Here is a 22,937-nt window from a genome sequence, read left to right on the forward strand (position 1 = left end):
GCACGCCCCCAGTATTACATTGCTGCACAAGCCTGGTAATTTAACCCACAGAGATTCTACGGTGGAGTCGGACCCACCTTCAATCTCTACTTTGCTGGATTCTATCCCTTCCTTAACATAAAGGGCCACCCCACCTCCAACACGCCCCTGCCCGCCCCTCCTGTAGAGTTTATAGCCCGGGATTGCGGTATCCCACTGATTCTCCGCATTCCACCAGGTTTCCGTTATGCCCACTATGTCAATATTTTCCCTTGTCACCAGACATTCCAGTTCTCCCACCTTTGCTCGTAGACTTCGGGCATTCGCATAAAAGCATTTGTACACGGAATGCCCCAGGATGGGCTGCTTATTCGCTCCTTTGTCCCCACATCCTCTCATTGTGCCAAACCGTCTATCACATCCCATCACCCTACCTTTCCCAATTTCTTCTCCTTGGGGCACACCGCTTTTCACCTCTCTCCATTATGAAAATTGCCCATTGACACCCACTCTCTGCTTCCTGGCCTCCAACCAGTTCTCAATCCATGAGAGGACCTGTCCTCTAATTCCCTGACTGTGGAGTTTTTTCAGTAGCCTTTGGTGAGGGACCGTGTCAAACGCCTTCTGAAAGTCCAGATATATAATGTCTACGGGTTCTCCCACATCCACATGCCTGTTGACCTTTTCAAAGAATTCTATAAGGTTCGTGAGGCAAGACTTACCCTTACAGAAGCCAAGCTGACTCTCCCTCAGCAAGGCCTGTTCGTCTATGTGTTTTGAGATCCTATCTTTGATGAGGCATTCCACCATCTTACCCGGTATGGATGTTAGGCTGACCGGCCTATAGTTTCCCGGGTCCCCCCTCTTTCCCTTTTTAAAAATAGGCGTGGCATTTGCTATCCTCCAATCTTCTGGCACCGTGGCCGTTTTGAGGGACAAGTTGCATACCTTAGTCAAGAGATCTGCAACTTCATTCTTCAATTCCTTAATAACTCTTGGGTGGATGCCATCAGGGCCCGGTGACTTATTGATCTTTAATTTATCAATGAGGTCTGAAACATCTTCTCTTTTAACCTCTATCTGACTTAACTCCTCGGTCAGGAGGGGCCGTTCGGGCAGCGGTATCTGCCCGAGATCTTCTGCCGTGAAGACAGATGCAAAGAACTCATTTAATTTCTCTGCCATCTCTAAGTCTCCTTTTATCTCCCCTTTCCCTCCCTCACCATCCAGAGGGCCAATCGCTTCTCTGGCGGGTTTCCTGCTTCTAACATATTTGAAGAAGCTTTTATTATTCCCCTTAATGTTGTTGGCCATACGTTCCTCATAGTCTCGCTTGGCCTCCCGTATCACCTTCTTACATTTCTTTTGCCACAGTTTATGTTCCTTTTTATTCTCCTCATTAGGGCAAGACTTCCATTTACGGAAGGAAGCTTCCTTGCCCTTCACAGTCTCTCTAACTTGGCTTGTTAGCCATGCGGGCACCCTCCTGGATTTAGTGCAACCCTTCTTTCTTTGCGGTATACACCTCTACTGGGCCTCTATTACTGTTGTTTTAAGCAGCCTCCATGCACTCTGGAGAGATTGGACTCTTTTTACCCTCCCTTTCAACCTCCTTCTAACCAGCCTCCTCATTTGGGGGAAGTCTGCCCGTCGGAAGTCAAGGGTTTTTGTTAGAGATTTGCCTGGTATTCTTCCCCCAACGTGCATGTCAAAACGGATCGCAGCATGATCACTGTTCCCCAATGGCTCAGTAACATTTACATCTCTAACCAGGTCCTGCATACCGCACAATATTAAATCCAGAGTCACCTGTCCTCTGGTGGGCTCCATGACTAGCTGCTCTAAGCCACAGTCATTTAGCACGTCAAGAAATCCGGTTTCCTTATCGTGACCAGAACACAAATTGACCCAGTCAATATGAGGATAATTGAAGTCCCCCATGATTACAACCCTGTCCCTCCTTGTCACCTCCCTGATCTGTTTCCTCATTTCAAGGTCCCCATCCGATTTCTGGTCTGGAGGATGATAGCACGCCCCCAGTATTACATCGCTGCACAAGCCTGGTAATTTAACCAACAGAGATTCTACAGTGGAGTCGGGCCCACCTTCAATCTCTACTTTGCTGGATTCTATCCCTTCCTTAACATAAAGGGCCACCCCACCTCCAACACGCCCCTGCCCGCCCCTCCTGTAGAGTTTATAGCCCGGGATTGCGGTATCCCACTGATTCTCCGCATTCCACCAGGTTTCCGTTATGCCCACTATGTCAATGTTTTCCCTTATCACCAGACATTCCAGTTCTCCCACCTTTGCTCGTAGACTTCGGGCATTCGCATAAAAGCATTTGTACACGGAATGCCCCAGGATGGGCTGCTCATTCGCTCCTTTGTCCCCGCATCCTCTCAGTGTGCCAAACCGTCTATCACATCCCATCACGCTACCCTTCCCAATTTCTTCTCCTATTCTCCCTTTGTCTTGTTGTTCTCTAACCTCCCCATCCTCATCCCATAGGGATGAGGAGTCCCGAACCGGATGCCCCTCGGCTCCTGTCGGCCTTCCCCCAGGGATCAGTTTAAAAGCTGCTCTGCCACCTTTTTAATGTTATGCGCCAGCAGTCTGGTTCCATTCTGGTTCAAGTGGAGCCCGTCCCTCTTGTACAGGCCCCGCTTGTCCCAAAACGTTCCCTAGTGCCTAACGAATCTAAACCCCTCCTCCCTACACCACCGTCTCATCCACACATTGAGGCCCCTGATCTCCGCCTGCCTAGCTGGCCCTGCGCGTGGAACAGGTAGCACTTCAGAGGACGCTACCTTTGAGGTCCTGGCCTTCAGCTTCCTGCCTAAAAGCCTAAATTTGGCCTCCAGGACCTCCCAGCTACACTTGCCCACGTCGTTGGTGCCGACATGCACCACAGCCACTACCTCTCCCCCAGCACTGTCTACTAGCCTGTCTAGACAAGAAGTGATGTCCGCAACCTTCGCACCAGGCAGGCAAGTCACCATGCGGTCCTCACATCCGTCGCAAACCCCCCTCTCTATGTTTCTAATAATCGAATCCCCCACTACAAGGAGCCCCCGACCCCCCTCCCGCCGAGGAGTATCCTGAGTGCGTTCGGATACGGGCCCATCCCCTGGAGAAGGGGTCCCCCTAGGGGATTGTTTCCCTCCTCTCCAGGATGACGTCCTCCAGTCCCGAGACTTCCCACCCGGGCAGCTGAGGAGCTGCACGCCTGAGGTTGGGACAAAGCCTGATCGTCCCCGGAAGTCTCCCCAAGGTCCTCCTCTGCCTGCCTGCGCTTCTCCAGGTCGGCCACCAAGGCTTCAAGGGAGCGGACACGTTCCCTGAGACGCTGGAGCTCCTTGCACCAAGGACACACCCATGACTTATGCCCAGAGGCATATAATCATACATGTGGCACTCAATGCAGAACACTGGATAGCCCCCTCCCTGCTGCTGGCTGTCTGACTGAATAGCTTTGTTGTTGTTGTTGTTGTTTTATTTAGGGGTACTTTAATAAACCCTACACTGGTTAGCAGCCCTCTTCTCAAGGGAAGAGGAAGGGCAGTGTATGGGGCCCTGGCCTCCTCACCCTGCTGCTGAACTCGCCCAGATGCTAAACTCTCAGTTTACCTGGCACTTGGGCTCCCAGAGGCCACACGCGATGGCGATGGCAGGCCGTCTGGAGAGAGCCTCATGCGATGGCCCGCCTAGCTTTATACGCCTGGCTGGCTCCTCCTCCCTCCTTCCTTCCTTCCTGATTGAAAGGGGGGCTGGTCTTCCCAGGTGAGTTTACAAAAGCTCAGGAGGACAAAAGGCTGCTGATGGGCATAACCTACTCTGCAGGCTCCTGAATGGAGTGCTTGGATTAGCCTAATGGGGCTCTTATCACCTCCTAAGGTGGTGATGCTGAAATTCTAAAATGGACTATGCCTGGGTGGTTGGAAATTGCCCCTTACTAGGTTCTTTCCCTCCTAGTTCTGTTCTCTTAGGCTGGACTGTTTTGTAACCTCAAGCTAGTTTTTATTTGAGTTTGTTTAATTATTTATTGCTTTCTAGATCCTGTGTCCCAATTTACTGAACTGTTTAGGCTATGTTCTAACTTAGATTAAGTTTAACTTGGGTTAAGTATAGGGTTAATTTAAAACAAAGTAGAAAAACCTGCTTTCCACTTTATCCTCCTCCCTTCCTTTGATTAGGTGCTACTTTAGGTGCAGCTAACTTTCAACTTTGATTTAAGTGCCTGACCCTTGGGCTCTTACTCACGAGTAGGACTCTGCTCCTGCTCAGAGTAGACCTACGTACCTCCCTTAGGTGCTAACTTTCAATTTTGCTTTAAGGTTGATTTAAAGTTAAAGTTAAGGTTAGAAGACAGGGAGTTAGAAAGACAAAGAGTTAGAAAGTAGGCACTCTCCCTTGTTGCTCCCTGCCTTGCTTCAGACAGAGGAGCACGCCAAGGTGGGATTCCAAAGATTACTTCAGTTTACAGGCAGGATCATACTGGAGCAGGTAATCCTTCAAATGCTCAGGCAGGACTTTAAGCACCAACACTCTGAGCTGTGCCCAGAAATGGCCTCTGCAACTGTATTCATGGCTTTGGCAAGTAGAATGGTAGACCCGAGTGAAGTTTAGTGTCAAACAGGCTATAGGGGGATATCTATTTGTACCTAATACCAACAAAAGTCGAACACCTCAGCTGGGTCTAGGAGCTCCCATTTTGTTGTACTGTATATTGTTATTGTTATTGTTATTAAACAGTATTTATATACCACTTTTCAACAAAAAAAGTTCACAAAGTGGTTTACAGACAAAATCAAATAACTAAGGGCCCAATCCCATCCAATTTTCCAGGGCCGGTGCAGTCATGCCACCAGGGCGTGGACTGCATTCTTTGGTGGGGACGCAGTCACAGAGGACTCCTCAATGTTAGGGAACATTTGTTCCCTTACTGCCAGGCTATATTGCAGCTGCACTGATGCTGGAAATTTGGGTATAGGACTGGGCCCTAAACGGCTCTATATCCCAAAAGGGCTCACAGTCTGAATAAGATGCAGAAGCACCAGCAAGCAGCCACTAGAAAAGACCCAGTGTTGGGGTGAAGGGGGACAGTTACTTTCCCCTTGCTAAATACAGACAGGACCCCGTATCTGCAGATCCAGTATGACTGTGATTAGCACCTGGTGCTCCCAGGCCAAGCCAGGTCAATTCATGGCAAGCCCAAGTTCCAAGAAAGGAGGCGAAAGAGAGACAAGATACATGGAGTGGGGAGGAGGGGGATCCACACTCTGCATCTTGCCTAGCTGCTGCAACAGGAGAATGGAGAATGAAGGGCACTTGGAACAACCAGGCATGTCAAAAATTCCTTTGCAAAAAGAGGTACAAAGAAGCTGCAGAAACGGGGAGGTGCAAGTCACCAAGGGAAGCCCTCGGCTGGCTAGGTTTTCTCCAAATGGTTTGGCAAAAAAAGTCTGCTGACCATCACCAGCTCACTGCAGGGACATCCCACAAGTAATAGATGCATGCCTGTCCTTCCACAAATGAACCCTTCTATAAGCAGATCCCTTAGGAGAAAGTCTGAGAAGTGCCGAAGACCGGGCTTTAGAGCTTCTATGCCTTCTCCCTCCATACAATCTTGCAAAGAAACAAGAAATATGTGGTGAAACCTTCCTTGCTCACAGTTCCTCGGCACTGATTCTGAGAGGAGGCTGACATTAGGAGAGAGAGGGGATAAGGGAGTTCCTGGAGAAGCTGTAGAAAGGCTGCCCCCTAGGAATTTCCCTTGTCATCCCACAGACTTTCTATCTGTAAACTATAAAGAGGGAGAGGCTGACTTCAGGTTGGAGTTCTGAAACGGGAATATAGGCATGCATAAAAAATATTCATATATCCAGTGGCTGAAATTCAACAGCAGGGTCTCACACCACTGGCAGGACTCGAAGTTATGTAGCAGCACGACTGTCTTAAATCAGGCAATTTAAATCATGATTGAATACCTCCCTGAAAAAGAGATATTTAAATAATTGGCATATCACAATTTATACTTCATATATTTGTCTTGTAGAGCAATAGTGAAATTCTACAGATATTTACTTGGGAGTAAATCCCAATGGGACTTACTTCCAAGTGAATAACCATAATGTTGTCCATGTGGCTGCAATCTCCTATGCTCATCTGCCTTAAAGTAAGGTCTGTTAAACTCAGTGGAACATACTTCTGTGTAAACATGCATAGGATTAGACCATAAGTACCGAGAAACATTCCAAAAAGGGCTGGTAGTAGTTACTAGGTAGGCAGGACAGTGTTTTTCCCTGAGATCAAAAGTGAATGTCTGCCTTATTTGACTAGCTGAGATATAAATATTGTATTCACAATTTGAGACCTGAAGAGGCTCAGGGCATAAAACAGATCATGCAGGTAGTGGATGAGATACTGGTGAGATGTAGGATGCTCTTGGAGTGTCGTTCCCCAAGGGTGATTAGTGAATCTCTGAATTCCACAGAAATCCCTCAATAATAAAAAAATATATCAGTGATTCCCAAACTGTGAGCCGTGGCTCCCTGGGGAAACACAGAAACCAGGCAGGGGAGCCACAGAATCCTCGCAAAACACTGGCTACCCTATACAATGTATAGCAGGGGTCTCTAAACTTTTAGGCCAGAGGGACACATCTGGCATGGTGTCGAGGACTGGAAAAGTAAATAAATTTTAATTATAAAATGTAAATAAATGCATTAGAAAGCCTCACAAAGCCTAAGGCCTTCAGACAGCCCAAAAACGTCACTTCTGGTTTTTCAGGAAAAGCAGGAAGTGATGTTTTTAGGCCTTTAGAAGACATTCTGAAGGGAGGCGCATAGCGTCCCCAGCCCTCAGAATACCCTCCAGATGCAACTGGAGCACAGCTCTGGTCACATTCGGTTGAGTGGGACATAGGCTTGAAGGGGATCAGAGGTTTGCTGTGGGCCAGATAGAGGCTTGTCACGGGCCGGGGTTTGGAGACCCCTGATGTACAGGATTGTAGCCCTAATGGGGAGCCATGACCACTGGCCCAGGAAATCAAGGAAGCCACATTTGTGCCACATTTAAAACACTTTGATGATGTTCTGTCATCATAGATGACATAGATGATGGATGAACAAATATTTTTCAGAAGTAAGTATTTTTCAGAAGTATTTACTCAGAAGTAAGTCCCATGCACTTTCTCTTTAAACCTGCAGCCACAATTAATAACCCTGGATAAAAAATACCCGGGGGCATACTGCCAATTTTGAAGAAAACGAGACTCATAATCATAACTGCCCTGTGCATGGTTCAGATTCAAGCTCTTTCTGAACTTCTCTTTCAAGGGTACTTGAGGAGTCCCGTAGCTTCTGCGCATGCAAATCAGGCCTCATCTTCCAAGGAGGAGCATGCATAATCCTTACTCACTTTGGTGAGCACTAATTGACAGAACTAGCAGCACAGAAGTCAACAGGGTGATTTGTTTGAGTAAGGGCTCATTAACCTGAATTAATCTGGCATAATTTAGACCATGGTAATTAATGAATGCGTTTCACAAAGGGTGAGGGAGAAATCAAAGAAGAATAAAATCATGTGCAAAAGGAAAGTGGAAAAGGTCACAAATGCAGAATCCCACCTAGTGCTTACAGGTAGAAGTTGGGGCTGATACACTTCTATCACTGGGCCTGAGACCAGAATGACAATACCCAAAATACAAGCTCTTCCCAAGAACATTTTCTTAAGCTTAAGGGAAACCACCAAAGGAATTTCAAACTTTACTTGGACCAATTTGTCATCCCATTTGCTTGTATAATAAAGTTGGATCCAGCAGCCATGCTCAACAACGTGTCTATCCCACGCAAGTCTTTTAAAATCTTTCAGTGCCTTCTGAACCACCAGTTGGGGAAAAAAGTCCCAACAGGTTTCCACTCACAAGCTGTCACGCTTCCAGCTCACAATGGTGTATCTATTCTACATTCTAAAAAGCAGGGTCTGCTTACATTCAAATGGCCTGAAAAAGGATATATATTTTTCCACATAAAGAATTCTTATGTGGAACACATATATATTCTACTTTCACATAAAATAGTAGACTGTTAGCTGCAAAAGTCTGCAATTTTTCACAAATAAATTCAGTCATCCATCAATTGACCATTCTCCATTTTGGATTGTTTTTTGAAACATCGTTTTCAGATGGGATGAAACTACATATGCCACACCATCTTCAAGTCATATGAAAGTATTTGGAATCGTCACTGTTTATCCAAGTATCACAAGTCAAGTTTCCTTAGACCTTTATTAAATCACATAGCAAAACAATATATTTCTAAACATAAACTCTGATCAGTGGACACTATCAAATAATTTAAAGCAAATTGATGGAAAATATTGTGTGGGTTTGGGTTTGTAAAGAGCACAAATTTGTTCTGATGAAAGTTCAAAGTATGAACTCCTCCAGTTTGAAAAGCCTCATCCCATTTCAAGTCATTCCCAGCTGAATCTGGATCCAACTCTACATGGGACTCACCCCTATTCCTGTTATTAGCCAGCCTTTGCTAGTCCCCCCCACTCACTTCCCATATAAGAGAACTTTACCTTTGAACAAGAGGAAGGGGAAACCACTGGCAGGCAGGGTTTGTTAGAGGTCCTGCTAACCTCTCCTTAACTGGGAAGGACCTTCCAGATCCTGCACAAGGTTGTTACTTCCTACCACAAGGAATGTGATTGGTGGTTTTCTGTATCTCTCAATCTGAATTAAGGCTAAGAGACACCTATAAGTCCATGCTTCCTGGTAGACAATGATGGCTGTGTGCATACATCCTCTCCAGCTAAGGAGAGACTCATAAGGTGTATCTTGTCTAACAAGCCCAGCCTGCCCCCAGCTATCCTCCCCTCTTCTCAAAAGTCAGTCTTGTTGCTTGAGAAAAGGGTAGGTCTAACCAGCAGGAATGGAGGTCATGTTTCACCCTCCCTTTTTTGAAATGAAGACAGTTTTTTCTTCTTTTTTTGAGGTGAGCCAACAGAAGTCCACCCATCACTAATTTGGGCTGGTCACTAATCACCAATTCCCTCTCCTCACTGGACTGCAGTTGTGAAAAAACAGGACATACATCTCAACCACACAAGACCCCATAAGGAACTCAGAACCTTTCTGGGACACCAATAAGCCATTTTGAAGGAATTACCATTTTCCCAGTATCTCCTAAGGAACCAAAATCTGAAGCAGAAACCCAGCTCAGATGGGTCAATGGGTCAGCCTTCATTTTTTCAGATCTTAAAATCACAGACAGTATATCCTGGGGAGATAATTCTGCATGAAAGCTAATATGGTACTGTCTCTCTAAGTCAGTAAATGCTGTGTGAAAGCACAGCCTCTGTGCCTAACTGTTTTGATCTTGGCAGAATACAGCAGAGGCACATGACAGCCAAATGGTGAGTGAGAGTGATTTACAACTCCAGACTACAACATTAGCCCATATTGCATGGGGACAAGGGATTCCATGGAAGAGACTGCCTAAACACTCTTTTTCCCCAACAGCTTTTCCTAGTCTTTTCCTGTCTGAAAAAGTTTTGTAGGGAATATCCTATTTTACAGAGGAGTATTGAACTAGAATATCTATTACGAGTCTTTCCATCAGCGTTCTCTTTATACAATGTATAAACAATATCACAGCTCCAAAATCTGAAACTATCAGGCATCTCTGCCATCAGTTTCAAATGTAGTACCAAAATCTTTAATAAGTTAAAGCAACTCAGGATGAATGAACCCAACCCCACTTCCCTCCTCCTCGTCTGATATACAAAGGAAACTATTCACAGCTCCTCCTGGGAATTTCCCTGCTGATTTTCAGTGGTCTAGATGGATCAGGTCCTAACAGCATAACTGGGTGTTAAAACATCACAGTTTAACTTGATAATTTAACATTTAGCACCAAGGTGTTTTTTCCGGTTATGTTTTTTATCAACACTAGCAGATAATCATCTCCCACCAGCTCAGTCACACTGTTGGAACAGTGTACCATCCTCTCTCTCTCTCTCTCTCTCTCTCTCTCTCTCTCACCCATTCCAAGCAAGCACCAAAGCAGGTATTGTGCAGCCATGCAGAGCAACCAGGCCAAGCCACTCCCAGCTATTGTCATTTTTTTTGCTTTGCAGAGATTTGAGACATTTTTTGGCTGTGGTTACTGAGGAATTAGCTCAGTAAGCAAAGCTGTTTGCCATGGGGTTAGCTTCACTCTGCACTCCTGAGATTTACAGAACAAAAAGAAATGGGGGGAGGGGTTCGGGAAAACGGAGCTGCAAACAGTCACAATTTGAGATGGAAGCGCAGGCTTCCTAGGGATCGGCCCCCACAGAGAACACATTCCCAGTGTCAGGGCACCTATACCTGGGGCCAAGGCTTCAGGATGCAGAGGATACAGGAGTGATTTTACTGACCAAGCAGCAAGTGGCAGCCGTGTTCACATTTGTTAAAAGTCAACTTTCAAGAAGCTTTAGAGAATCTCTGACAAAGCCTTCCATGGGCCAACTCAATGCATTCTGAATACGCAGTTGGACAGTACGTATGCTCCATTCAAGAAACATAAAGAATGCAAAAGATATTTGGTACCCAACGGGAAGGAAAGTGATGGGGAAACTGTGTCACAAGGGATCACAGGGCAACCCTGAAAGGTGGGTGTCTTATCTGAAACACAAGGATCTTTCGACCAACCGTTGCTCAAAGAAGCAGCCTGAGCTGATTCTCTAAATCAAACCTCGCACACTCAAAGATGAACAAAAGCATCCCACTTCCTCCAGCACAAGCCAAAGATGGAATAAAATCAATGAAACCCTGGTCCCATAAATTAAGCACTCCCAGCCCATTTCCAAGGAGCAGTGCCATAACCTCAAGGATGTGTCTGGCTATTGCAGGCCCTCCGAATGCCAAGCAGTAATTAAAAAGTGAGAGAAATTCTCTCCCATGAAGCAGTGGCTGTCCTGTAACCTACACTTCAAGGGACCATCTTTCAGAAGAAGATGCAGCCTGCCAGTTGCCCATCACCCACCTTTTTCTTTCTGGTAACCCAAACTGAAATGAATGGCTAAATACTCAGTGTGTGTGTGTGTGTGTGTGTGTGTGTGTGTGTGTTGAGAACCACCCCCTTGTTCCTAGAGCTTTCTGACTGTCAGCAGTATGGCTAGCAATACTCAGAAGGCTTCCCCAAGGGGGGCAGCAGGCACCTCCCTTCCATAGAGCCAATTTTAATCGAAAGCCCCTGCAAAGGCAGCCAGCTGGGAGAAGCTCAGGCCAAGGAGACACAGCCTTCCTTTTTCCAACCAGGAGAAAGCCTGTTAAGCTCTGGTGCTTCTCCCAGCTAATCTGATCCCTGCATCACAGATGAAGGGGCAGGGGAGAGCTGGAGGGTGGGTGTCTAGTCCTAAACAAAAAGGAAAGGGTTGCCAGAATAACAGGGTCGCAGATTCAATGCAAAGGTTTCTGAAGTTTCACCACCCTGTTGCATCAGCGGAGGCAGCAAAGCCGCTTCCTCCATGCTGCTGAGCATCAGATGCCCATATTTTGAATAGTCCTCTTGAGCCATTCATTGTCGAAGCAAGACCCAACTGCACCTCCCACCCTCCCCCTTCCTCTTCTCTCCTCCTCCTCCTCTGGATCCAGATGTGACTCCTTACGGACAGTCCTCCTGATAGGAATCCAACTCAAGGGGGGGGCACCTCAACTTGAAGACCAAGGCAGGGGCGGCGTGCGTGCATAAGAAGATAAGAACAGCCCCACTGGATCAGGTCATAGGCCCATCTAGTCCAGCTTCCTGTATCTCACAGTGGCCCACCAAATGCCCCAGGGAGCACACCAGATAACAAGAGACCTCATCCTGGTGCCCTCCCTTGCATCTGGCATTCTGACATAGCCCATTTCTAAAATCAGGAGGTTGCACATACACATCATGGCTTGTAACCCATAATGGATTTTTCCTCCAGAAACTTGTCCAATCCCCTTTTAAAGACATCCAGGCCAGATGCCATCACCACATCCTATGGCAAGGAGTTTCACAGACCAACCACACACTGAGTAAAGAAATATTTTCTTTTGCCTGTCCTAACTCTTCCAACACTCAATTTTAGTGGATGTCCCCTGGTTCTGGTGTTATGTGAGAGTGTAAAGAGCATCTCTCTATCCACTTTATCCTTCCCATGCACAATTTTGTATGTCTCAATCATGTCTCCCCTCAGGCGTCTCTTTTCTAGGCTGAAGAGGCCCAAACACCGTAGCCTTTCCTCATAAGGAAGGTGCCCCAGCCCAGCAATCATCTTAGTTGCTCTCTTTTGCACCTTTTCCATTTCCACTATGTCCTTTTTGAGATGCGGCGACCAGAACTGGACACAATACTCCAGGTGTGGCCTTACCATCGATTTGTACAACGGCATTATAATATTAGCTGTTTTGTTCTCAATACTTTTTCTAATGATCCCAAGCATAGAATTGGCCTTCTTCACTGCCGCCGCACATTGGGTCGACACTTTCATCGACTTGTCCACCACCACCCCAAGATCTCTCTCCTGACCTGTCATAGACAGCTTAGAACCCATTAGCCTACATGTGCATACACGTGTCCCATTCAATTGGCTGGCAAGCTGAACACACTCACTTTCCTGTGGGAAAGTTTCATGAGTGAACTGCCTTTGCTAGTAGGTGGCATGCTGAAAATCATAAGGGGGGGGTTGCAACCACTATCTCTAGGTGGCCATTCCCCCCCCCCCACCATAAAAGCCAAAGTTGGAATTCAGGCCTGATTCGGAGCCCAATCCTATGCATGTCTGGTCAGAAGTAAGTCCCATAATAGTCAACAGGGCTTACTCCCACGAAAGTGAGGATAGGATTGCAACCCGACAGCCCAATCCTATGCATGTCTACTCAGAAGTAACTCCCACTATGTTCAATGGGACTTACTCCTAGGAAACATACTTTCCTGAGAGTAAGCCCAATTGAAGACCATGGGACTTACTTCTGAGTAGAAAAGCATAGGATTGGGCTCTCAGTCACTGGAAAGAGCGGAGGCAGATCTCCCGCCCCCCCGCGCGTAGCCACAAGCAGGGGTGGGAGGGGGAAGGAGGGGGCTTCTGATCGCAGGATCTCCGTGCCCCGATCAACGCTCCCGCGACCGTCTCGCCTGGGGATGCTCTCCAGCGCTCTGCTATGGACGGAACGAGACAGCCGCCAAGGGGGCTGCGGAGGCCACATCTGGAAGGTCTCAGCGCTGAAGGCAGGCGCAGGCTCCCACTGACACTGGCTGGGGAGAGGGGCGCGGGAGGCAGAGGGGCGCCCTCCCCGCGGCTCGGGGGCACCTGCCCGCCGGTGCGCACGCCATGCGCGACCCCAGCGCAGGGTCGCCTCGCCCCCCTCCCCAGCACACACCTCCACGCGCCTCGCCCGTGAAAGCCAAAGGGCTCCGGGTGGTGCTGCTCGCCGAGGACTCGAGAGACGGGGGGGGACCCCTGCTGGGGAGGCCAGGGATGCCGAGCCAGCCCCAGCAGGAGGTTGGCAGCGTCCCAGGAACTCCCCGCCACCAGATCCCAGGCACGGACAGCCCGACCTGCACACTGGCCAGGTAGCAGGCAGGCTTTCCAAATCCGGAGCCCATCCCTCCCCTGCTCTCCACCGGCCGGTGGGGGGGGGAGAGGACATGACATCCACCCAGGCAGGCAGGACCCCCGCACGCGCGTTCCACCCACCCCTCCGCGCACGGAGCCCCCTGCTCGCTGGCACCGAAAAGTTTCTCTCCCCCACCCGTTACCTTCCACGGCGGCGATCGCGGACGCCAGGCAGGAAAGCACCACGAAATCCAGAGCCACGGGAGCCCCGAGCATGACGCTGGAGAGCCAGGGAGCGCTCTGCGTGGGAAAATCCACCACCGCCAGTTAGTTCCGTCCTCGCCCGTTTGCAAACCCCTCTCCGCGGGTGTCTCCAGATCCCCCTCGTACTCCACTCCACTCCGGATCGCCCAGTCCTCCGCGTGGCTACGTGTGTAGTAAGTCTGTGTGTGTGAGTGAGTGTGGGTGTGTGCACGAGTGTGTTGTGTGTGTGTGTGTGTGTGTAGGTATGTGCGTGCGTGTGTGTGTCTGCCTGCGTGCGTGTGTGTGTGTATGTGTGTGGGGTGTGTGCGAGCAAGAGGGAGCTGATGTTTTAGTGTCACATTGCAAGCGGTAGTAAAGTGTACAGTGAGAACAAGATCAGCCACTGAGGCTGCAGGGAGGGGGGGGGAGAGGGAGTGTTGCCCCCCCCCGCAGCACCATCAACACTCTTCCCACCCCCCAGCAGCTCCCGTCCAATCAAGCCATCAAACCCACCAAAATCCCCCATCCAATCAGCAGCCGGCACTTCCTTACACTGGTATTGTTAGTTTTAGAAAAACTTTTGCAGTCAACCACGGGGCGAGTAGGAGCGCCGAAGGAAGGGGAACAGCGCCCCCTCGTGGCGACTGGGGCGCACTGCCTGCCTCTTTCCACTGATCCTGCATTAATTCAGGTCATTGTGCGGGGAACCAGCCCCTGCCTTTTTTCTAGCAAGAATCCACCTATTTTTATCTCCAGTTGCAGCCTCCTGCTTTTGTTTGCAGCGTGTTTCCTTGTTTTCTGGGGTCTCCTGTGCCTTTCTGAAAGATTTCTCGTCCCATGGAGGCGGAGGAGGGGCAGGGCAACCACCCCAACTACACACACCCGTCTGCTAAGACAACAGAAATCAGGGGCTACATAACATCCTATTTAATTCGAAGGCCTGGCCTAATCCCAGTCCCCAGGGCCCAGAGATTTTCTGAATTCGCTGCTGTTGTTGCCAGCAAGGCTTTTTTCTTGCCCTGGACCATTTTAATCCCACTAATAATGAATGCTGGGGTCAAATCCCCTTTTACAGAAAAGATTTTAATTACATCTGGGCTAGGCGTGAACCTGTTTTGCATGCTGAGAGTGCAAGATGACAACACAGATCCTAGCAAGCTCCAGAGACCAAGGCTACTGTTGCCAAACACATCCAAAGAACTCCCTCCGTCAGTGGCATAGCTAGAGGCGGTGCAAAGCACTAAGTTTTGCAGGTGCTTGAATGTGCCCTGCAAGTGGCCTCTCCCCTTTGGAGCCATTCTGGGCAAATGGCTGCAAAGGGGAGGGGCCGCTTGCACATCACATTCAGGCACCTGCAAAACTTAGTGCTTTGCACCGCCTCTAGCTATGCCACTGACGGAGGGAGTTCTTTGGATGTGTTTGGATGTGTTCTTTGGATAAAGAGAATGTTTATTCCCTTATCTCAGGGTTGCATTGTGGTAGCATCAGTGCTGGAAAGTTGGTTAGGATTGGGCTGTTAGCTATGTAAATTGCTTTCTGATTTTTTTTGTTGAAAAATAATATATAAATTCGCAGAAATCGTCGCAGACTCAGAGCGGCTCCTTGGTTCACTGAGGAGCTGCGAATGATGAAGCAGCAGGGCAGGCGCCTAGAGCGACTGTGGCAGAAAACTCGTGATGAATCCGATCAGACACGGAGTAGAGCTCATTATAGAGCCTACTCCGTGGCGGTGGTAGCAGCGAAGAAATCATTCTTCTCTGCTACCATTGCGTCTGCTGATAGCCGTCCGGCAGAGCTGTTCCGTGTGGTGCGGGGCCTCCTCTATCAGGCCCCGCCAGTGGACCAGGAGGAATACACGGTCAGCCGCTGTGACGTGTTTGCGCAACATTTTGCAGATAAAATCGATCGCATTCGTTACGACTTGAATGCCACATTGACAATGTCTGATGATGTCCCCCTGGCAACTGCTTGTCCAGTGTTGTGGGATTCTTTTCAGCTTGTGCAGCCTGAGGATGTGGACAGACTCCTTTGGAGTGTGAGGCCATCTGCCTGCCTGTTTGACCCTTGCCCAGCTTGGCTGATAAGAGCTGCCCGGGGTGGACTGGCTGAGTGGACAGTGAGGGTGGTCAACTCTTCTTTGGGGGAGGGGACATTGCCACTTGCTTTGAAGCAGGCGGTGGTTCGCCCCCTCCTGAAGAAGCCCTCCCTGGATTCCACTGTGTTGAACAACTATCGACCAGTCTCCAACATCCCGTTTCTGGGCAAGGTAATTGAGCGGGTGGTGGCGGCCCAACTCCAGAGGGTCTTGGATGAAGCGGATTATCTGGATCCTTTTCAATCTGGTTTCAGGCCGGGCTTTGGGACGGAAACCGCCTTGGTCGCCTTGATGGATGACCTACGCCGGGGACTGGACAGGGGGAGTGCGTCCCTGTTGGTCCTGCTGGATCTCTCGGCGGCTTTCGATACCATCGACCATGGTATCCTTCTGGGCCGATTGGCCGAGTTGGGAGTTGGAGGCACTGTTTTGCGGTGGTTCCGCTCCTACTTGGAGGGTCGGTCCCAGATGGTGGTGCTGGGGGATGCCTGTTCGACACCCTGGCCATTGAGGTGCGGGGTGCCGCAGGGCTCAATTCTGTCCCCCATGCTATTTAATATCTACATGAAACCGCTGGGAGAGGTCATCCGGGGGTTTGGAGTGGGGTGTCATCAATATGCTGATGACACCCAGCTTTATCTCTCCTTTCCTCCAGACTCCAGGGTGGCGGTTGAGGGCCTGGAGCGATGTCTGGAAGCAGTGAGGATCTGGATGGGGGCTAACAAGCTGAAATTAAATCCGGATAAGACAGAGGCTCTCCTGGTTCGGAAATCCTCCATGCAGGTGCTGGATTATCAGCTTGCTCTGAATGGGGTTGCACTCCCTCTGAAGGAGCAGGTCCTCAGCTTGGGGGTCCACCTGGACTCGCAGCTGCTCCTGGATTCCCAGGTGGCGGCTGTGGCTAGGGGGGCCTTTGCTCAGCTTCGGCTGGTGCGCCAGCTGCGTCCGTACTTGGATCGTGCAGACCTGGCCACGGTGATCCATGCTACGGTGACATCGAGGTTAGATTATTGTAACGTGCTTTATGTGGGGCTGCCCCTGAAGACGGTTCGGAAACTGCAATTAGTGCAGAATGCGGCGGCCCGTGTGGTCACTGGAGCTAGGCGGTTTGACTCTGTCAGCCCGCTTCTCCGGGGGCTACATTGGCTGCCCATTCGTTTCCGGGCCCAATTCAAGGTGCTGGTTCTGACCTTTAAAGCCCTATACTGCTCTGGGCCAGGTTATCTTAGAGATCGCCTACTCCCGTACAATCCGGCTCGTCCTCTCAGGTCATCAGAGAAGGCCTTTTTACAAGTGCCACCGCCTAAGGAGGTACGTGGGGTGGCGGCAAGAAATAGGGCCTCCTCAATAGTGGCACCAACGTTGTGGAATTCCCTTCCCCTTGACTTGAGAATGGCTCCCTCTCTTGAGACCTTTCGGCGAGGCCTGAAGACCTTGTTGTTTAACCAAGCCTTCTGACGTTATGGCCTTTTTAACATCTTTTATATATCTTTTAGTTGCTTTTTTACAGGCCCGATTCCTCTAAGAACTGCTGTTTTATGCTCTTTTATTCTGACTCTTCTGACTACTGTTTTTATGGGTTCTGCTAATGTGTTTTTTAATATGTTTTTATCTGTTTGTGAAATTATGTTTTAATCTGTTTTATATGTTGTTAGCCGCCCTGGGTCCCTTTTTGGGAGAAGGGCGGGATAAAAATAAAGTTTTATTATTATTATTATTATTATTATTATTATTATTATTATTATTCCAAATGACACTAGTAATTAAACTGTGGAACTCATCACCACAAGATATGCTGATGGTTACTAGCTTGGATGGCTTTAAAAGGGGACTGGACAAATTCATGGAGGGCAGGTCTATCAATGGCTACTAGCTATGATGACTGTGTCCTGCCTCCAGATCAGCAGCAGTTGGCCTCTTCTCAGAAGCAATTGGTGGGCCACTGTGGGAAACAAGAGGATGGATGAGATGAGCCTTTGTCCTGTTTCAGCTAGATTTTCCATACATTCTTTATGTTCAGATGCAGTGGTTCTTACACATTTAACATCAGGGCCCACTTTTTAGAATGAGAATCTGTCAGGACGCACTGGAATTGATGTCATGACTGGAAGTGACATCATCAAGCAGGGCAATTTTTGACAATCCTAGGCTGCAATCCTACCCACACTTATCCAGGAGTATGTGCCATTAACTATCATTGTTGAAAGAATATACATAGTAGCTTGTTAAAAGTACAGGTCTGTAACATTTCCCCAAATGCAGTCACATACCATGGGAGCATCAAGCTAATATATTAAAAATAAAATACTGAAATGCATGGGGATTCACCTGAAATTGGCTCACAACCCACCTAGTGGGTTCCAACCCACATTTTGAGAAACACTGTTCTAATGGGCTCCATCCTAAACATCATCATCAGTGAATCCATGGGGAACTGCCTTTTTTATATAGATGCTTTTTGAAAGCATGTATTGTTTGAGAATAATAGAGAAAAGCACTCAGGAAAGTGTTGTTCAAGTTATCACCAGATTCCAGGAATGGGGTGGGGGCAAAGGGGGGAGCTACTCATCTGGAGTTGCTTGTCCCCCTCATCCTCCCTGGCACTACCTAAAAACATGCAGGCAGGGCTTCAGAGAGGAATTTTATCAGGGGGTACAAAGTTTCTTTTGGGCCCCTTTGCAAAAGGGGAGGGGTGAAACAGAGCGGGTGGCAGGCTAGCAGAATAGGGCCAGGGAGGAGCGAAGCAGGGTGAGGGGAGGGTAGAGACTGCTGGAAAAGTCTTTGCAGGCCAGGTCTACCCCCCCATGTGGCACCAGTAGTGTCCCCAGCATCCCGAACGGGCATCAAGTCTTAGTAGATAGGAAAATGTAAGATCCCAGGGAATTTTGGGGCCCCCTCCTTTGGCTCCTGGGCCCCCTTTTGACCCTGGGCCCCGGGTACAAATTACCCCCTTTACCCCCTCTCCTAGGCCCTGCGTGCAGCAACAGCCCTGTGTCAGACAAGGCCTCAGATCTGAATATCTGTCGTTCACCAGTCTCTTTCATGCAGAGCATCAAATATACTTGTGCTTCGTAACTATTGCTCTGTGTGTGTGTGTGTGTGTGTGTGTGCGCACGCGCGCGCGCGCTCTGTTGTCTTTTTCTGTTCCCAAAATACAGCAGAATGATTTCAGAGATGGAAACATTCCCCTGGCTAGATTTTGGTCTGCAGCATTTCTGTCTCCGAAATCATTCTTCTGCAGATTGCAAAGTGGCAGTTCTCCAACAAAAAAAAACTTCAAGGGAAGATTAAACAAAGGGGAAAAAATGAATTCTAATTTCTAATGAAAACGGACATCCTCTCAGGTCTGAATCCGGACTCGGGCTCCTTATCACATTACACAGTTAATTGACTTAGCGTTGCTATGATGTTGTTATCATTAACTGTGAATTGTCATTGCTTAGCTTACATCATTTTGAAATGGTTACAGATCAGCCTCGTTTCTTCTTGCTTCTTCCAGCACCACACAAACACACACCAACCCTGCCTTCCTGCTGAGGATTTCATTTCACAGACCTGATGAAGTAGACTGTCGTCCTCGAAAAGCTTATGCTGAAATAAATTGGTTAGTCTTTAAGGTGCCAAAGAACTCCTTGTAGTTTTAACCCAGGTTGCAACCCATCTTTCCCAGGTTGCAACATAATGAGATGTTCAATCCTTTCCCTGTATTGCCAGCCAAGCAGGAGGACAGATAACAACCTTTCTGCCTTCTGAGAAATGGAAAGAGCGGGGAAAGGGAAATGGAAAGGGAGGGGGAAATAGGGAATCATATTTTCCCAGCCTTTTCACATACTGTATCGCAGCCCCCTCCCCCAAATCCTGCAAACATTCAGTTTTTTTCATGTAGTCAGAAGACTTAAGTACAAAGACAAGGAACCACAGACCTGAAGGGTGAGGTTTCCTTATTTTTTTAAAAAGGGCATATTTACTTAGAAGGAAGGCCCTTTTATCTCCTTATCTCCTCCCCTCCCCAGCTTGCACGGTCTGTTTATTTGCCTGCTTAGAGCAGCTCCTCCTCCTGACTCCCATGTCTAGGCCCTGGGGAAATCCCTAGTGTTGGTGCTGTCCTTCCCTTCCTCCACAGTTTCACAAAGTCACAGTCCATTCCTTATGGTGAGCCTCAGCCGATCCCCTGCCAGGCTCACTCCCACGCATGACAGTGCTACTTGGCCATTAACTCCCTTCCCCAAATGCAGAACCAATCTCATGAATGTCTTCTCAAACCAATGTTTTAGCCCCCTGACAGTCCTGGGAAGTCAGTTTTAAGCTGAGAGCTGTTAACTTTCTCCAGACTTATTTATCTGATTGTTTTAAGAATTTCTGTCCCACCTCTCTCAAAGTAAATTCATAGGGAACTGAATACTGTACGCCTTTCTTACCAGTCCAACGCACACTACATTGCACATAGTAAGCTGTTGGCTGACCATTCCTGTTGTTACACAGATTAATTAATCGCCTGAAGTGAGCAGATGATGAGAATAGTTAAGAGATAGCTGGAAATCTCATTCTATGTCCAAATGAAGTATCAACCTGGGCAGGGCTGGCCCAAGCTCTCTTGGTGCCTGCAGCAGTGTGCCAAATGCCTCATGGCCTTACCAGGGGATGCACCAGCCTCTGCTTCTTCCAGTGGTGGCAAGTGCAGGGGGGAAATATAGATGAGCACCCCTGACAATTTATTGCCTGAGGCAACTGCTTCGGTTGGCCTCACGGATGGGCCAGCCCTGCATCAGGGTTTAGAGAAGCAAAATCTTACCACTGCTTCTTTCCAGCAAAAGAAGGAAGGCAGGTGTGCACACGTGCTTCAAAACAGCAGACTGAAGTTTTGGGAAAGGCAGAGGTAGAGAAAGAGAGCTGTGAGTTAGCTGAAAGTGAAGTTACTTGAGATGCAGGGTCCCTCTCCGGGGATCAGATGTAGAGCCTGCTCTCTGTTTCTGCTTGAAGTCTACACAGTGGCATCACTGGGGGTGTGTGCACCACACCGGGTTACTCCCTCAGGGTGTGTGTGACACCACTACTGGCCAAAATTGTGAAGAACTTGGTATTTTTGAATAATACCATCAGGTTATATTTCATTCAATGGGTAATTTAATGCAAAATGCAATGAAACAAACTGCATTGAAATATCTTGAAATGTATTCCATCAAAGGTTATAGCCAAATAACCAGAAAAGGAAAATGCAACTGCCTTATGTCACAAAAAAATGGATTTCCTTAAAGCAAAACTGACCAATGAGACTAATTGTTCCAAGAGCCAACGTGGTGTCATTTAAGACATAGCAGGGAACCAATAAGGTGTTAGGATGAGTCAGCTCTCATTTCCATGTATCAGAGCTAGTTCTAGATCTCTTATTCAGTGGTGTCATCAAGACTTTTTGTTTGTTACTGATTTGTTGGGTAACCTGTACTGTTGAATGAATGAATGAATGAATGAATGAATGAATGAATATTAATTGAGGTTACACTAACTGGGAGCATTACTGTGGACTCATGGCGGCAACTACTGCCACAAGCCATACACACCAGGCCCAGGAATACATACATTCCTTAACAGTGTCACATCTGGGATGAAACTGACTTGCTACAGTAGCTCTTTGGTTTGTGGATTTGCTTGCCATGAAGGAGTGTATAAGAGCTCAGGGACACAGCTGTGGGACTACAGCTGCTGCAGAAATCAGTTTTGGCATACATAGGACACTCTCCATTCTTTTTTTGTATTGGCAACCTTCAGTCTCGAAAGACTATGGTATCGCGCTCTGAAAGGTGGTTCTGGCACAGCGTCTAGTGTGGCTGAAAAGGCCAATCCGGGAGTGACAATCCCTTCCACACCGGGAGCAAGTGCAGTCTGTCCCTGGTCTGTCTCCCTGGCTATGGGCCTTCCTTCTTTGCCTCTTAGCCTCAGACTGTTGGCAAAGTGTCTCTTCAAACTGGGAAAGGCCATGCTGCACAGCCTGCCTCCAAGCGGGCCGCTCAGAGGCCAGGGTTTCCCACTTGTTGAGGTCCATCCCTAAGGCCTTCAGATCCCTCTTGCAGATGTCCTTGCAGATGTCCTTGCAGATGTCTCCATTCTAGCGTGAGCCTAAATACAATGATACTAATCTCTGCAATGATTTTCTATATTTGAAAGATTTTAGAGAGACTTAGGAGTGTGTTTGGTTTTCCGTATTACTGTATCTAGCTGCCAAAGCTGGGCAGGCAGGTAGACCTGAGCTCTGCATTGTGAAGATTGGTAGACCTGAACTCTAAAGACTATTCCAGCTGTTGCCACGTTCCCCCCCTGCCAGTTTTCCCCCATTCTGCCCCCCCCCATTGCCATGCCCCACTCTGTTTCACTGTCTTTGGGAAGGGGTCCAAAAGAAACTTTTTACCCTCTGATAAAATTTCTCTTAGAAGCCCTGGCTCTGCTCTTAGAACTTTCCACAGCTTGGGGAAAGGGGAACATATCAGATGCCAGGCAGACTTTTTTTCCCCCTTTGCAAACTTGATGGGGGGGGGGGGTACCTGCATAATTTGTAAGTCCTGCTCCAGCACTAACTATCAGTACTGCAAGAAAGTGCAGGCTTGAAATGTTCAGCTATGTTTTTCCATCAGGTAGCAATCATGATGTTAGAGCTTCCTGGATTCCACTGGTAGAACTGAAGTGAACAGAATGGTATAGAAGCCAGTGAGTCCAATCTATATTATGTTCTGGAGCTCCTTTCCATGTGATCTGATGATGGCTCCCTCCCTTGAAGTACAGTATTCTGGTGGGGTTAAAAGTGTTTTTGTTTCATTTAGGGTTTTCTTTATGATTTGGGTGGGGCCTGGGACTCTTGCCTTGCTACTGCTTATTGTCTGAATGTTTTAGTCATGCTTTATTTACAGTTCTTACTGTAATTCTTTCTTACAGTAAGAATAAAGAAAAGCCTTTATTCTTAATACAGAAAGCCTTTATTCTATTCTTTATTCCATTGCCTTTATTTTTTTATTCTATAACCCAGCCATTTTCAACCACTGTGCCATAG

At 48.1% G+C, this 22,937-nt stretch overlaps 1 protein-coding gene across 1 annotated transcript in view; it reads right to left on the minus strand.

Annotated features, from left to right (window-relative positions):
• Positions 1–13,836, minus strand: part of EPHB1 (EPH receptor B1) — a 350,262-nt gene extending 336,426 nt beyond the window's left edge. Inside the window, exon 1 of the mRNA XM_066621865.1 lies at positions 13,764–13,836. Coding sequence (XP_066477962.1) covers positions 13,764–13,836 — 73 coding nt within the window. The remainder of the gene's footprint in view (positions 1–13,763) is intronic.
• Between the last annotated feature and the right edge of the window lie 9,101 nt (positions 13,837–22,937).

This window comes from Tiliqua scincoides, chromosome 3 (genome assembly GCF_035046505.1).
Source record: "Tiliqua scincoides isolate rTilSci1 chromosome 3, rTilSci1.hap2, whole genome shotgun sequence".
NCBI lineage: Eukaryota > Metazoa > Chordata > Lepidosauria > Squamata > Scincidae > Tiliqua > Tiliqua scincoides.